This window comes from Poeciliopsis prolifica, unplaced genomic scaffold (genome assembly GCF_027474105.1).
Source record: "Poeciliopsis prolifica strain line A6 unplaced genomic scaffold, Auburn_PproV2 SCAFFOLD016, whole genome shotgun sequence".
In the NCBI taxonomy this organism is placed as follows: Eukaryota; Metazoa; Chordata; class Actinopteri; order Cyprinodontiformes; family Poeciliidae; genus Poeciliopsis; species Poeciliopsis prolifica.
The window spans coordinates 5,649,751-5,662,973 of NW_026562391.1; the positions used below are offsets into that span (position 1 = coordinate 5,649,751).

Below are 13,223 nucleotides of genomic sequence, written 5' to 3' on the forward strand. Positions count from 1 at the left end.
CTTCCATTCTCACTATAACAGGAAGCTGGGATTGTAAGTCTGGCTTGAAAAAGCCTACCATCTAGAGGAGAAATGGTGAAACTGCTCTTTGGTGGGACTGTCTGCTAAGCCTTTGGAGTTTTGGAAGAAAACTGACTTTGTAAGAGTGAAACCATCTGTAACAATTAAAAAGAAACACTTATGGAAGATGTATTTGACTCAACAATGGGCTCGTGTTTAATGAGAGGTCTTATCACCTGAAGGAACAAGTATTGCCTTTAATATTTACTTAGCAGGGGCCAAATGGCATTTCCCTTAAAACTGGAGCAGTTGACTTCAGTCAGTATGTGAGACAATGTTCAGAAAACCAAGAAAAACAAACAATTCAGGTTAAATCTTTACTCCTCTGGAATTTAATAATCAGTTTTTAGAGTGTACAGTAGATAGTGGTAATCTTTTTTTAGCATGGTTCATTGGAGAACTTACTGCTGTTAAATATTTGCATTTACGTCCTGAAACTTAAAGACCTCCTTCTTGGCTCTTGTGTATATTCTGTCCAGATAACATCGTACTTCGACTAGCTCCAGTTTGTTTGCTACGCCTTCATCACTTGGAAGAGTGGAAGGAATACCCAGAAACACTCTGTAGAGCCAGATGAGATATCTTCTAATCATAGTTTCAGGCCTCAGAACTTTTCTGTGATCACTGGAAACAAGAACGTTGAGATATTCAGAAAGCTTCTTTGATCCGTCTCTGGAGGAATCATCGGCTGAGGCAGGCAACAACTAGGCTTTGAACAACATAAGTTGCTTTGCTTCCTCTTCCTTTTCAGGTGTCACTATCTGCTCTCTTTCTGAATCAGACTCTGGAACTTTGAGGAAAGCAAAACATCATCAGAACAAGCCCAGCATCTGAAAGAACCATTTTCAGCCCAAAAAATGGCAGGTTTTCAACAATCTGCAATCTGGAGAGGACTGCTGAAAAACACTAAAACATCTGGGTCTTCCTGTGGGTCTCATATATATTACAAATTTTATCAATGTATATACAATAAATGCAATATATATGGAATTTGATCTACAGGAAAAACATACAGAACCATAGAACAATCCTGAATGTAGCTGACAGCTAAATCTTTCTGATGCTGGTCAACATATATGTGCAAATGAATAAAATCAAATAAACATGTAAAAAAACAAACATTAACAAATGATGAGATATCAACATGAATCAGCAATACTTGAATTGAAATTATTGAGATAATAATTTCAGTTATTACCTCAATAATTTGAATTATTACTGAGATCTTGTTTGAAATTATAAAGAAGATCTTTAAGGGGGCTGGAAAGTATTGTGTAAAATTTACTTTTTGAGCTTTATATTGTTTTATAATTTTGATCCCTCATCAAAAACATACCCGGAGTGTTGCTTTGATTCTTTTATGCATGTTTGAGGACTCCTTGCACTCACAAAACTCTTCCTTGGAGCCACACGGAGTACCCCTCCCACAAGCCTTTCCCTCCCAACTCCTCCAGACTAGCGCCAGCAGGGATTAGCAACTCCCTGGTGGAACTACACATCTGCTGAGCTCATCATACAAACTACTTCTCAGTCCAATACTCCTAAGGCTCGTTGTAAACGGAATAATACAGAAGAATTGTGGCGTCATCAGCTTTTTAAAGAGACTGAGGGTCAAATGTCTTCTCTTATGCTTCATTTCATATATATCCAAAACTGCTCCTTTGAGATAGATATACCAGAGATATGGCAGAGTATATATATACCACCCTAACCCTGTCAAACAACAATCATATTTTCTACAAAAGTTTTAGCATTATTTTGAATTTAACTTACCGGAAATGACGCAGTGAATGGTGTCACTGCCTGGTTGTTCCCTCATAGTCCGATCACAGCGTCGTTGGAGTCGGGGAGGCCCCGTCATTTCACTTCGGCTATTTAGTCTTTCGCGATTGAGTGGAGACGAACTCTGATTTGGTTTGTTCGTGTGCCGCCACAAGTTAGTTTAAACCGGTCAGTTTTAACGTCACGGCTTCAGTTCGTCAAGGAATGCGGCGCTAATGTTTAAGTTAGCTGGCTTGCTAACGGGAGAGCTAGCAGCCAATGTTGTTGTTTTGATAATTTACTAAAACAAGACAGTCTCCACGTCCATCATCATAGTTTGCATTTCAGTGCAGTGGGAAATATAGCTGGACGATTAAGCCGCAGAGAGAAATTAATTTCTTCAAGTTCGAATACCAGCTAACTCGTTAGCCAGTGCTAGCGGCTATCGGCTAGCGTCCGCTGGCCCTCTGGGGAGCCCTCCAGCTCGCCCCCCGAACAGCGCACAGAATCCGGGGAGCTCGTGAAGCTCTCAGCGAACCAGATCCAATGCGTGGGATGATGGGAACTCAAAGCAGCCCCGTCAAGAGCTACGATTATCTCTTGAAATTTCTTCTCGTGGGGGACAGCGACGTGGGAAAAGGAGAAATCCTGGAGAGTTTGCAGGACGGATCGGTCGAGTCTCCGTACGCCTACAGCAGCGGTAAGTGTCTCTTATTCACCCCGTCAGAGGCGCCAGATGGGACATAAACTCAATGTGTGTGCCTTCAGGGATTGATTACAAGACCACCACCATCCTGCTGGACGGCAGACGGGTGAAATTGGAGCTCTGGTGAGACCTCGGCATCATTCAAGGAGCAGTTTGTTGGTGTTGTAGCTTCGTATGGTATTTAAAAATGCACGGGGCCTCATCTGTGCCTTCAACAGGGACACATCCGGCCAAGGGAGATTCTGCACCATCTTCAGGTCTTACTCTCGTGGAGCACAGGTAATCCCGAAAGCAATTTTAACTTGTTTCTTAAAAGGTTCCAACATTTACCTGCACAATAGATAATACAGCTTAGGTAGATCTGCTTTTCTCATGCAACATGGTGACTGGCCTCGTTTCTTAAATGCTGGTGTGGATTCATGTCTGATGGTTAGTGGTATCACCACTAAAACTGCACAGGTAAAGTTTGTTAAATGTTGCGGGTAAAAATAAGTTTTTTCTCAAGTTTGAAAGTGACAGGAACCCAGCAGCAGGTAAATGACTTACTTGTTAGCGTTTGTTTAAAAGCTGATGCATGCCTTTTTGCACAAATGTAGTTTTTGCAGATCATTTAATATTTCTCCATCCTTGTTCCCGGTGAGATCCTGTGCATGTTCAACCTCTTTGTATAATTTTTTTTTTTTCTGAACAGGGCATCCTGCTTGTATATGACATCACCAACGCCTGGTCGTTTGATGGGATAGATCGATGGATCCGGGAAATTGATGAGGTAATCGCTTTGGTCCATTCACAGTTGACAGAAAAATAGTATGTGAGAAACATGTACTGATACTGAAAGTACAGTGGATTGCTAACATTTTCATTCTCATGGAATTTCTCCCACATTACGACCGCAGTCAATACAAGTTATTGGTATTTTTGTGCTACATCCAATTAGTAAATACTTGTGACGTAGAAGAAGCATACTTTAGAACAGCCTAGTCAAAGTTCAGACCCAGTTGACAATCTGTTGCATCAAATCAGGGTTGCTGAAGGTAATTGCGTGCCAAACTTTTCAGATTTTTATTTGTAAAATATTTTGAAAGCAGGTTTTCCCAGAGTGTATTATAAGCCTGGCGGGCCACCAGGCTTTTCTTGTGCCCCCACCAGGCTTAGCATTGCTTATTTATTTAAGTCTTTTTAAATGTTTGCATTTTTTAAGAGTTTATAGTTTGTGTTCAGGTATTAATCTTCCAATCTTTCAATGACACATAATTATTAAGTGATATTTTCAAGTTTTCTGTCAATTTTAAATATTTTTAACTCAACAACACAGTGGACCTCTGGATGAATGACTGCCGTAGCACCCAAACCTCAGGCTTAGTAAGTTTTCTGGGAGAAACCTTGGAAAGCATGAATCACTTTCCTTCCTTTTTACCTTTAAACGTTATTTCATAATGATTTGTCACACAAATACAAGACAAGAAAATCGATTCCTGTCTTTGGGTGTTGCTTTTTTGGACAATATAAGGGACGGGAACACCTTATCAAGAGAATCATAAGAGGATTTCCTTTTCCTTCAGCATGCTCCCGGCGTTCCCAGGATCCTTGTAGGAAACCGACTTCACCTGGCTTTCAAGCGCCAAGTGCCGACAGAGCAGGCGAGGGCTTACGCCGAAAAGAACAGCATGACCTTCTTCGAGGTCAGCCCTCTGTGCAACTTCAACGTCATCGAGTCGTTCACAGAGCTGTCGCGTATCGTGTTGATGAGGCACGGCATGGAGAAGTTCTGGAGGCCCAACAGAGGTGAGTCAGCGGAGCTAGTTCTTACCTTTAACTTTCTAAAAGTAAACTGAGACAGAAGAAATAAATTAAAAAAAATTATTTCCAGATTATTTTTCCAATTGTCTAAAAGCTGAGTCTTCCTTATACTCTCCACGTAGTTTTTGTATTTTTTTCCCCTCCAGGTTTTCTATTTCTCTTTTAACTTGAAAAGATAGAAATAACTTTTCATTCTTTTTTTTCTGTTTTTCTTTCTTTGACCTCCACTTTAGAGGAAAAAGAAGAAAATAAACTTTTTTTGTTTGTTTCTTTCCTTCATCAGCACATACATCTTTAACAGTTTTTGCTCCCTCGCCCTCAGTCTTCAGCCTTCAGGATTTGTGCTGCCGATCGATCGTCTCCTGCACGCCGGTCCACCTCATCGACAAGCTGCCACTTCCCGTCGCCATCAAATCCCACCTCAAGTCCTTCTCCATGGCCAACGGCATGAACGCCGTCATGATGCACGGACGCTCGTACTCGGTCGCCAACAGCACGGCGTCTGGCGGGAGCGGCGGCGGAAGCAAAGCCAACAGCCTGAAACGGTCAAAGTCCTTCAAAACTCCTCAGAGTCCTCCAATGAACTCGTCCTCCTCTTCCTCCTCCTCCTCCAAAGGCAACTGTAAGATCTCATAGTGATGGAGGGCAGAGTTATTTGCCCCACTCCCTCACCCCTCGTCAGGGCAGATACTAAAGCTGTTGCCCCCAAGACGTCACAAGGCTGACGACCATGCAGAGCTCCCAGCTGCCAGAAATGAAAACAGATATGAACTTATTTGATGTTCAGGAATTAAGCTGGACTGATGGACTGGTTTCTGTTCTCCTTGCTCTCGCCGGCGCCATCTTGTGGATGCTCGATTACCTGTTCTCTATCAAGGCGGGGAGGATTTCCTGGGGATCAACTAATGTGAATCAAGGGTTATCTCTCACTAGTTAACACTACAGATGATTCTCTTCTGTAAGAAAAAAAAAACAAGATTGTTTACTGGTATTTAAAGCTGGACTTGAAGTTATGTATGTATATAGATATACATGTGTATTTGTGAAGCAGTGATTTTCATGTGGAGGAGCTTCTCATGTTTGTTTTGTCTCGAGCGTTTTGTGTTTTTAGTACATGGAACAAAAATGTGTCGCTTTGCTATTTATTCAGAATATTTTGTTTGAAACATTTTAAAATATGCTAATGAAGTGGAATTAAGGAGGAACAGATTTCAAACAAAAGCTCTCGTTTTCCAAAACTATTGATTGGGGTCCATTCGTCGCTGCACTGTGTCTGGGCTTTTAAAACATAAACCGGATCCGCTTTGTCGTGTAACTGTTTTAACTCTCGACAGCATGGCTAGTTTTGATCTCTGCTCGGCTCTTATTAAAAACAGAAGTTGAACAAACGAGTGGACCGATCGATGTTTTCACTTTCAGATTCAGCCACAGGAGAATCTTGTTGGCTTTAGAAGATTGTGAGTAATTTTCAGTATGAAACGATATCTGACGGCTCATTTGCTGTAGCCTTATGACGTGGGAGCCAATTAGAAACGCTGCAAAAAAAAATATTTACCAAGTATTTTTGGTCTGGTTTCTAGTTCAAACGTCGATGTGAAATAATCTGCCAGTAAAACTAATATTGTGGAAGTTTTGCCTTGAGATAAACTCCACTTATTGCACTAGAAACTAGACCAAAAATACTTGTTTTTGCAGTACATTCACTTAAAGTTCTTTTTAAAAATTTTTTTAGTGGTTGGTCTTTTCTAGAGAATATATATTTTTTATGTATCAAACAGGGTACATAATATGGAGCATTAATTGGATAATTTAGATAAAAAAATGAACAGTAGTTAAATAAAAATGTCTCATTTAGGTGCTGTTATTTCAACCTGAATGTTTATTTTCTTGAGTCAACTAAGTGGCAGACTCTCATGCTTATGTAAATTCATTTATTTTCATTCCAGCTTCCTCGTGGCTCAGTGTGTTGTAGAAGAGCATGTCCCTATGGTTCCTCTTTAGAACAATAGCCTACAAAAACAAAAGTCCAACCAAGTATTTTTGGTGTAGTTTCTAGTGCGTATATCTTAATACACTTGAAGTAAGAGAAAACTAACTTATTACAAGCTACTTTTGAGCAAGATATGAGCTTAAAACTATTAAGTCAATAATTCCTTAATATTGATTCAAAGAAATAGTTCAATTGGCTCTTATAAAATTGGAAAAATGTCTTGTTAGAGCTGAAATAATCTGCTAGTGGAAGTAGTATTTATTTTTAAATCGGCATTAAGAAATTCCTAACTTAAAACAAGCTCCTACACCTTGCTGAAAAAGTTACTTGTAAGTTTGTTTTACCTCAAGATATTTGCACTGGATGCTACACTGAAAAGCCTTGGCAAGGCTTTGTGTTTCTGCGCTGCAAACCGCCCTCATGTAAACATCTAATGAAATGTAAGAGAGTGGTGTGTCTCAAAGTTTGCCACGACTTCTTTGCCTGTGTTCAAAATCACAAGGAAATACAGATTTGACTTCCAAGTACGTATTGGGTATTATTATTCTTTTACGCAGACATGCGTAAGGGCCTCTGTGGGAATCCTGGGAGTCATTTCCCTGTCCTCTCCTTTTGTCCAGTCCAGAGACTGGCTGGTGTTGAAGTGCATTAAAAAAAAAAAACTGTGGGTGTGGGGGAGCTGATTTGATTAGCTGCTCCCTCGGTATTGGCCAGTTCGGGTTAACCGTGGGCTGGGGAAGAAGGGGGTGCGGGGCTCCACCGCCGCGGAGCGTGAATGCGGGGCGGTCAGAAGTCACCGAAAGGTCGCAGGGTCACTGCGAATGAAAAGATGAGCAGGAAGGAGCGGCTTGTGTAGAAGGGGTTGAGGGGGGGGAGCTGGATCTGCAGCCCGGCTCGGCAACAAAAGACGAGTCACACCCTGCTGAAAATGGGGCTTTTTACGCCTTCCCACCTGGCCGAGGCATCTCAGAGCCGAGCGCCAATGAGGCTCGGTGGTAAACCGACCCGCGTCTAGACAAGAAGAGAGGGAGAGGGGCGCGGGCGACGTCGTTGTGTCGGACATGACGCGACACGCCCTCTGCTTGGCCTTTCAAGCTCCTCGCCTCGAGGGCCTTTCACCACGTCGACATATGTAAGTGTGTGTGTGTGTACTAGTCCGTTTACCTGCGTCTGAATGCAAGCGTCCCATTGAGATGCTGCGTCTTTCCCTTCTGTTCAGCAGCAGTTAGCGGCGCGGCTCCACTTGTCTTTGATGTTTTTACAATGTTTGTCCAGTTGCGTCGCTCACGGTGTTGCTTCATAAAAGTTTCCGACTCAGAACGGCCGTGGGGGCGGTCAGAGAGGGTGTGTGTGTGGGGGGCTGCCCTTTCCACCTCCATTCACACTCTGAAAGGCTGCAGCCGTCTCTCTCTCTTTCATTGTGGATAGCTGGCTGCGTCCTTCCTTCGTTTCCCGAAGGTGAATTTTTGCTCTTTGTTGCTCCAGACCTTGATTATTCTAGGGGCGATATTCTTTTTAAAGCATGCGCTCGTGCGAGTGCTCGTTAAATGTCGCGCGCAGTAAAAACTGGAACTTTTCCGGTTTTTCCTCGAGAAAGCGCCCAGACATATCGCACAGTCTCTGTTACCCGAGACCCGCAGGAAGGATGGAAGCACTCGTTCAAAGGAGCAAACATGTCTGACATCCTCCTCCAACTTTTTCAAGTCGGGCATTCGAAGGACAAAAGGTGGCAAAGCGAGCCGCCCTGCAGATGGACGCGCGTGTTTTTGTTGGCGTTCTTGGTTTGCGGGTGCCTCGACTTTTCCTCGGCGGCCAGTGTGACAGGAGCCGCGGCTGAGCACGAAGGGTTTTGTCCCAACAAGCTCAACACCAACCTGTGGGTTGACGCACAGAGCACCTGCGAGAGGGAATGCAGCATAGATGAGGTGAGACGCTTACAAACAGAGAGAGGCCGAACAGAGTGGACATCAGATGAACGAATGAACTAATAGTTTTCTGTACTGCACAGGAAAATTTAATTTTTTTTTTGCCTCCTCCAAAGCTCAGGCGAAGTGGTGTGTTTATTTACACTGGATAATGTGGGACATTCAAGCCTTAGAGCACGTCTTGTAGGTGTCCAGAGCTGGCTGAGGTATAAGCAAACTTTGCGACTGGTTTAGACTACATCCCAAGGTTTGTTGTTAATGGTCTAAAAACCATTGGCTCAATTACAGTAGTCATTGTGAGTAATAAAAAGATGACGCGTTATTCAGAGAAATACTGTCTCTCTCTGTGCACACACACACACGCGCACGTCGATATATTAGAATTTTCTAAATGTGTTTATTCAAACTAATCCATGAAAATGGAGGCACTTTTATCTTTGACCTCAGGAAATATGTATTGCGGGAGGATATATGAAAATTTAATTATGATGAGGCTTCCAGCACTATATGAGCTTTAGCATCTTGAACCATCATCAGTGTCAGGCTAATGGGCATCTAGGGGTCAGATCACACACAAACATTTAAATAAAAGTAAGATTTTAAATGTAATTTCTCCTTTAGTTACACAGTGTTTTTCTTTTAGAAGTTCAGTGTGGTCTGCCACAGATGTATTGGTTATATGTAACTGAGAGAAAGAAAAAAAAGTCTAGTTGCAGCTAAGAGACAATAGCCTATGGACTACAACATAGTAGTCCACAGACAGTACTATGGACATTTGCAAACAAAGAGGTAATAGACTTCAGTTCATGTAGCTTTGTGTATATTAATGGTTTTTGAGTTGGCACATTTTAATTTCTACCTAAGAATCAACGCGTTTTGTAAAAGTTTATCAGTGGGCCTTTGTGTGAAGTTCTAATGTGGTTTTATCTGTTGCTCTTTTTAGTTACTGTGCAATGACTTAAAAAATAGCAATCTTCTCTTGAATACTGAATGCATTTTTCCTTTCAAATGGCATAAGTGACGATCTGAATGTGCTGCTTTCTCAGGACTGCGCTGATCATGAGAAATGTTGCACCAACGTCTGCGGCCTCAACAGTTGTGTTTCGGCACGTTTCTCCGATGGCACGCCTGCTCAGCCAGATGGTAAGGAAGGAGGTGGCAACGGAGACGCTGCCCCTGCCTCCACGGCTACCTGTGAGGGCTTCTTCTGCAGCCAGCAGGGGGCAACCTGTGACATTTGGGACGGACAGCCTATCTGCAAATGCCAGGACCGCTGCGAGAAAGAACCCTATTTCACCTGTGCATCAGATGGCCTCACCTACTTCAACCGCTGTTACATGGATGCAGAAGCCTGTATCCGGGGAGTGACTTTGACTGTGATTCCTTGCCGCTTCTACCTTGCTGGTCCTCACACCAGTCCGTTGCCTCTTGATACTACAGCTTCTCCAACCCCAACATCCTCGCAGGAAGATCCCATGCCACCCACACTGTACTCTAACCCTCACCACCAGTCAATCTATGTTGGGGGCACCGTTAGCTTCCACTGTGATGTGATTGGAGTCCCCAGACCAGATGTGACATGGGAGAAGCAGAGTGAAAGACGTGAGCGTCTAGTCATGAGGCCGGATCAGATGTATGGGAATGTAGTTATAACAAACATTGGTCAACTAGTTGTTTACAATGCCCAGGTCTGGGATACAGGCATATACACATGCATTGCAAGAAACTCTGTGGGAGTTCTCCAAGCGGATTACCCGTTGTCTGTTATTCGCCGAGCTGATGATGACTTTTCTGAAGATCCTGAGTTGCCTATGGGACGGCCGTTTTCTCCAGCTGATTGCCTTGCTGAAGTCGACACGAGAGTGTGCAGTGGGGAGCGTCACGTGGACTGGTATTATGACAGCAAGCTAAGCTCCTGCATGACCTTCAGCAGTGGCGGGTGCGACGATAGTCGCAACCGTTTTGAGACGTACGAGGAGTGCAAAGCGTCCTGTCAGAGAGAGGGGATGGGGATCTGCTCCCTGCCGGCGGTTCAGGGTCCCTGCAAAAACTGGGAGGCACGTTGGGCCTGGAATTCCTTAATGAAACAATGCCAGCCCTTTGCCTACGGAGGATGCCAGGGAAATGCAAACAGCTTTGCCACCAAAAAGGAGTGCGAGGCAAACTGTCCACAGCCCAAACGGAAACCGTGTAGAACTTGCCGGATGAGGGGGAAAATGATGCCCACCCTGTGCCGCAGCGACTTCGCCATCGTCGGCCGGCTGACGGAAATCATTGAGGACCTCGACTCTGGTTTGGCTCACTTTAGTCTGGACGAAGTCTTAAGGGACGAAAAGATGGGCCTGACTTTCTTCAACACCAAAAACCTAGAGGTGACCATAGTCAAGATTGACTGGAGCTGTCCCTGTCCCAACATCACCACGGAGGAGAACCCCTTACTGGTGATGGGAATGGTGCAGGACGGCATGGCCATCATCCAGCCGGATAGCTACGTCAAAGCCATACCTGAACGTAGGCTCCGTAGGCTTCGTGATGCTATCAATAAAAACGCATGTGAAACATTGTGAAGCTTGCTGGGACACAATGGTACGTTTAATTATTTCACAAATAAGTGACTACAGCCAATTTATTTAAGTAAGGAAGATCAGTTGTTTATATTCAGTCCAACAGAGGTTTTTATGACATTTAAGATATTGTGAGACAATTTATACAGAACTAAAATGCTATTTTATGACACGTGTTGTATTTTCTAATGGCAAATGAAAAAAAAAAATCTGCTAAAATAGCTGCTAACCAAATTAATCATGTTGAGTAAAATCCATTATGTAATATTTAAAATAGGTCACTGTTGTATATGACTGTACTTTATTTTATGTGCTCTTTAAAACTTGTTTGTGTGTATTGCCCCTCTAGTCATGTACTGTAGCTTATCTACCTCTAAAAAGCACTTACCCTTAGTTATTAATATAACATTTGTCTTTCCTAGAATGTTAAAATAAACTTTCATGTAAGTGTTTAACTGTACAGTTTGACATGGATAGAAAAACAATTAAGATTGAAATAATGTGTCCCAAGTTATACATTGACCAAAGTGGAAATTAAGGCGTTTTGACCATCCATCACCTCAGAGATGAGTCACCGGGAAACCTCACACCAAACTCTCTTTCCTGAAGAGAAGGCATTTGTTGTTTGCTGGCATCTCCACCTAGACAAATTTAAAGCATTTTAAATTTGAAAACTATTACTTTTTGAGAGAACTTTTCGAAAAACAAAAATGCGCCAGATCCCCTTATGAAATAGATACTTACAATTTTCTCTAGGAATAAACCATTTTTTTGTGCCACAGAATTGAGAAAGGAGATATCCTTTAGTCCCCATTCTGGATTCCTGCAAGATTAAACATTATATATATATATATATATATATATATATATAGAAAATAACATAAATACAAAGTTATTGTTTTGGTTCTCTTAATATAAACTGCACAGCCTGCTTACTAGTCTTACGGTGTAAATATATAAACAAACGGCAGATCATCTTACCTTTGCCTTAGGCTGTAGTCAAAGTCCACGTTGCTTTGAGGGGTGATCTGGCCATTCACTGCATATGGCTGAGAGTATTAATCGTTAGGAATCATGAGTGGATCTGATAATGGCATGAAATGTTTTTCGCTTACCCCATATGTCAACAGAAGACCCTGTGGCTTCAGCAGCACTCCAGCCCCCCTGAATAATCCCTAGAAGAGAACAGCGCGGTCTTCAGAGCACCAGAACCACATCGCATAAAATGGAGGCTGGAAAGTGGAAAACTCCTACAACCTTTTTGTTAGGAACTGCCTACAGTTATCATCTGAAGAGCTGTTATGTAAAAACACTCAGGGGAAGCTTTATGCATACTGCGTGTAGGTCAGTTCATTAAAATACTCATATCAGGTATTAACATTTGCAGGTTTCTGACATTTTGAAGTTAACTAAAAGAAAGAGGTATTTAAACAAAAGGCACTGTATAAATATGAGAGAAGAAATATCGGCAGGTAATCATTCCAAACGAGATCCCAACATAAAGCAATGCAATAATAATAAAATGCTTTTCAATGGTTTACAACGGGAACGTTTTTGTTCTTAGAAACAAACAGGACTATTTCCGTGTTATTTTTCTCCTTTTAGGCTAACTTGAACCAGCTGAGATTTCTGTTGTAGCCTACTTGAAAATATACCCATTGCTGTATTTAAGCTACATTTATTCAACACAGCCAACACACTTTGAGGAATGGCGCGTCTACAGAATGTTTGGGGATGAAATAATTTTGTTGCTGTTGTGTAACACGAAGCCATAATAATCAGCCAAGCTGACCTCAGTGCAGGACAAGGGAGAAATATGGATCATGTTGATGTTGAGCACCAGGTCGAGGCTTTCAGGCTGAATCCCTCCCCAACACTGATGAGGCTGAGAGGCATCCAGGTGGATGGCAGGCTTCACGTTGTGCAGCTGGTAGTGAGACCTGTAGGCTTCTATACTGAAAGCAGAACACAAAACCTTCACTGTGAAGCGTAAAGCACAGATTACCTCGACTGGACATGATGTCGCAGAAACCTTAAAAGGCCAACCAACACCTGCGCTCACCTGGCAAGAGACTGGCGGTCATACTCAGACGGCTGCCAGATGATGTTTCTCAAAGTCTGTGCAAAGTGAACGACATGCTGCCCGGTGCCAGAGGATATCTCCAGAGCCTGCAGGGGCCTGTCGGCGCTGACGCTGTCCCGGAGCACCGACAGAATGGGCTCCTTGTTCCTCTCGGCCGCGGCGGCGTTCAGCATCGTGCCGAAGCCCGGATTCAGGCGTCGGGTAACCGCGTAGAGTTTATGTAACCACTCCAGCTGGCGCAGTAAAGACGCACCGCACTCAGTAACACCCACGAATGTGCAGGTTTTTACACTTCGACCGTCAACTTCCGCATTCGCATCACGCGCCTGACAAT

General features: G+C 43.0%; 3 protein-coding genes across 3 annotated transcripts; 2 read left to right on the forward strand and 1 right to left on the reverse strand.

The window, feature by feature from the left end:
- The first annotated feature begins 1,861 nt into the window (after positions 1 to 1,861).
- LOC129366879 (ras-related protein Rab-40C-like) lies at positions 1,862 to 5,715 on the forward strand. Its single transcript, XM_055040960.1, has 6 exons — positions 1,862 to 2,521; positions 2,590 to 2,650; positions 2,746 to 2,806; positions 3,219 to 3,296; positions 4,090 to 4,312; positions 4,650 to 5,715. The coding sequence occupies exons 1-6, from the start codon at positions 2,368 to 2,370 to the stop codon at positions 4,961 to 4,963; spliced, it is 891 nt and encodes a 296-aa protein (XP_054896935.1). The 5' UTR covers positions 1,862 to 2,367; the 3' UTR covers positions 4,964 to 5,715.
- Positions 5,716 to 7,932: 2,217 nt separating this feature from the next.
- On the forward strand, positions 7,933 to 10,810 carry wfikkn1 (WAP, follistatin/kazal, immunoglobulin, kunitz and netrin domain containing 1). The gene is made up of 2 exons (XM_055040938.1): positions 7,933 to 8,242; positions 9,289 to 10,810. Exons 1-2 carry the CDS (start codon positions 7,991 to 7,993, stop codon positions 10,807 to 10,809), a joined length of 1,773 nt encoding a protein of 590 aa, XP_054896913.1. The 5' UTR covers positions 7,933 to 7,990; the 3' UTR covers position 10,810.
- mettl26 (methyltransferase like 26) lies at positions 10,804 to 13,203 on the reverse strand. Its single transcript, XM_055040965.1, has 6 exons — positions 12,869 to 13,203; positions 12,599 to 12,761; positions 11,922 to 11,981; positions 11,788 to 11,855; positions 11,551 to 11,629; positions 10,804 to 11,447 (listed from the first exon to the last, which is right to left on the reverse strand). Exons 1-6 carry the CDS (start codon positions 13,060 to 13,062, stop codon positions 11,391 to 11,393), a joined length of 621 nt encoding a protein of 206 aa, XP_054896940.1. The 5' UTR covers positions 13,063 to 13,203; the 3' UTR covers positions 10,804 to 11,390.
- Between the last annotated feature and the right edge of the window lie 20 nt (positions 13,204 to 13,223).

Bases quoted from the DNA above. Each gene is read 5' to 3' on its own strand.
- mettl26 (XM_055040965.1), bottom strand. From the start codon at position 13,062: ATGCTGAACGCCGCCGCGGCCGAGAGGAACAAGGAGCCCATTCTGTCG. The intron at 12,762-12,868 runs GTGAGCGCAGGT...TTCTGCTTTCAG, and splicing joins GACCGCCAGTCTCTTGCCAG to TATAGAAGCCTACAGGTCTC. The intron at 11,982-12,598 runs GTCAGCTTGGCT...GTTCTCTTCTAG, and splicing joins CTCCCTTGTCCTGCACTGAG to GGATTATTCAGGGGGGCTGG.
- wfikkn1 (XM_055040938.1), top strand. From the start codon at position 7,991: ATGTCTGACATCCTCCTCCAACTTTTTCAAGTCGGGCATTCGAAGGAC. The intron at 8,243-9,288 runs GTGAGACGCTTA...CTGCTTTCTCAG, and splicing joins GGGAATGCAGCATAGATGAG to GACTGCGCTGATCATGAGAA.
- LOC129366879 (XM_055040960.1), top strand. From the start codon at position 2,368: ATGCGTGGGATGATGGGAACTCAAAGCAGCCCCGTCAAGAGCTACGAT. The intron at 2,522-2,589 runs GTAAGTGTCTCT...GTGTGCCTTCAG, and splicing joins TCCGTACGCCTACAGCAGCG to GGATTGATTACAAGACCACC. The intron at 3,297-4,089 runs GTAATCGCTTTG...CTTTTCCTTCAG, and splicing joins GGATCCGGGAAATTGATGAG to CATGCTCCCGGCGTTCCCAG.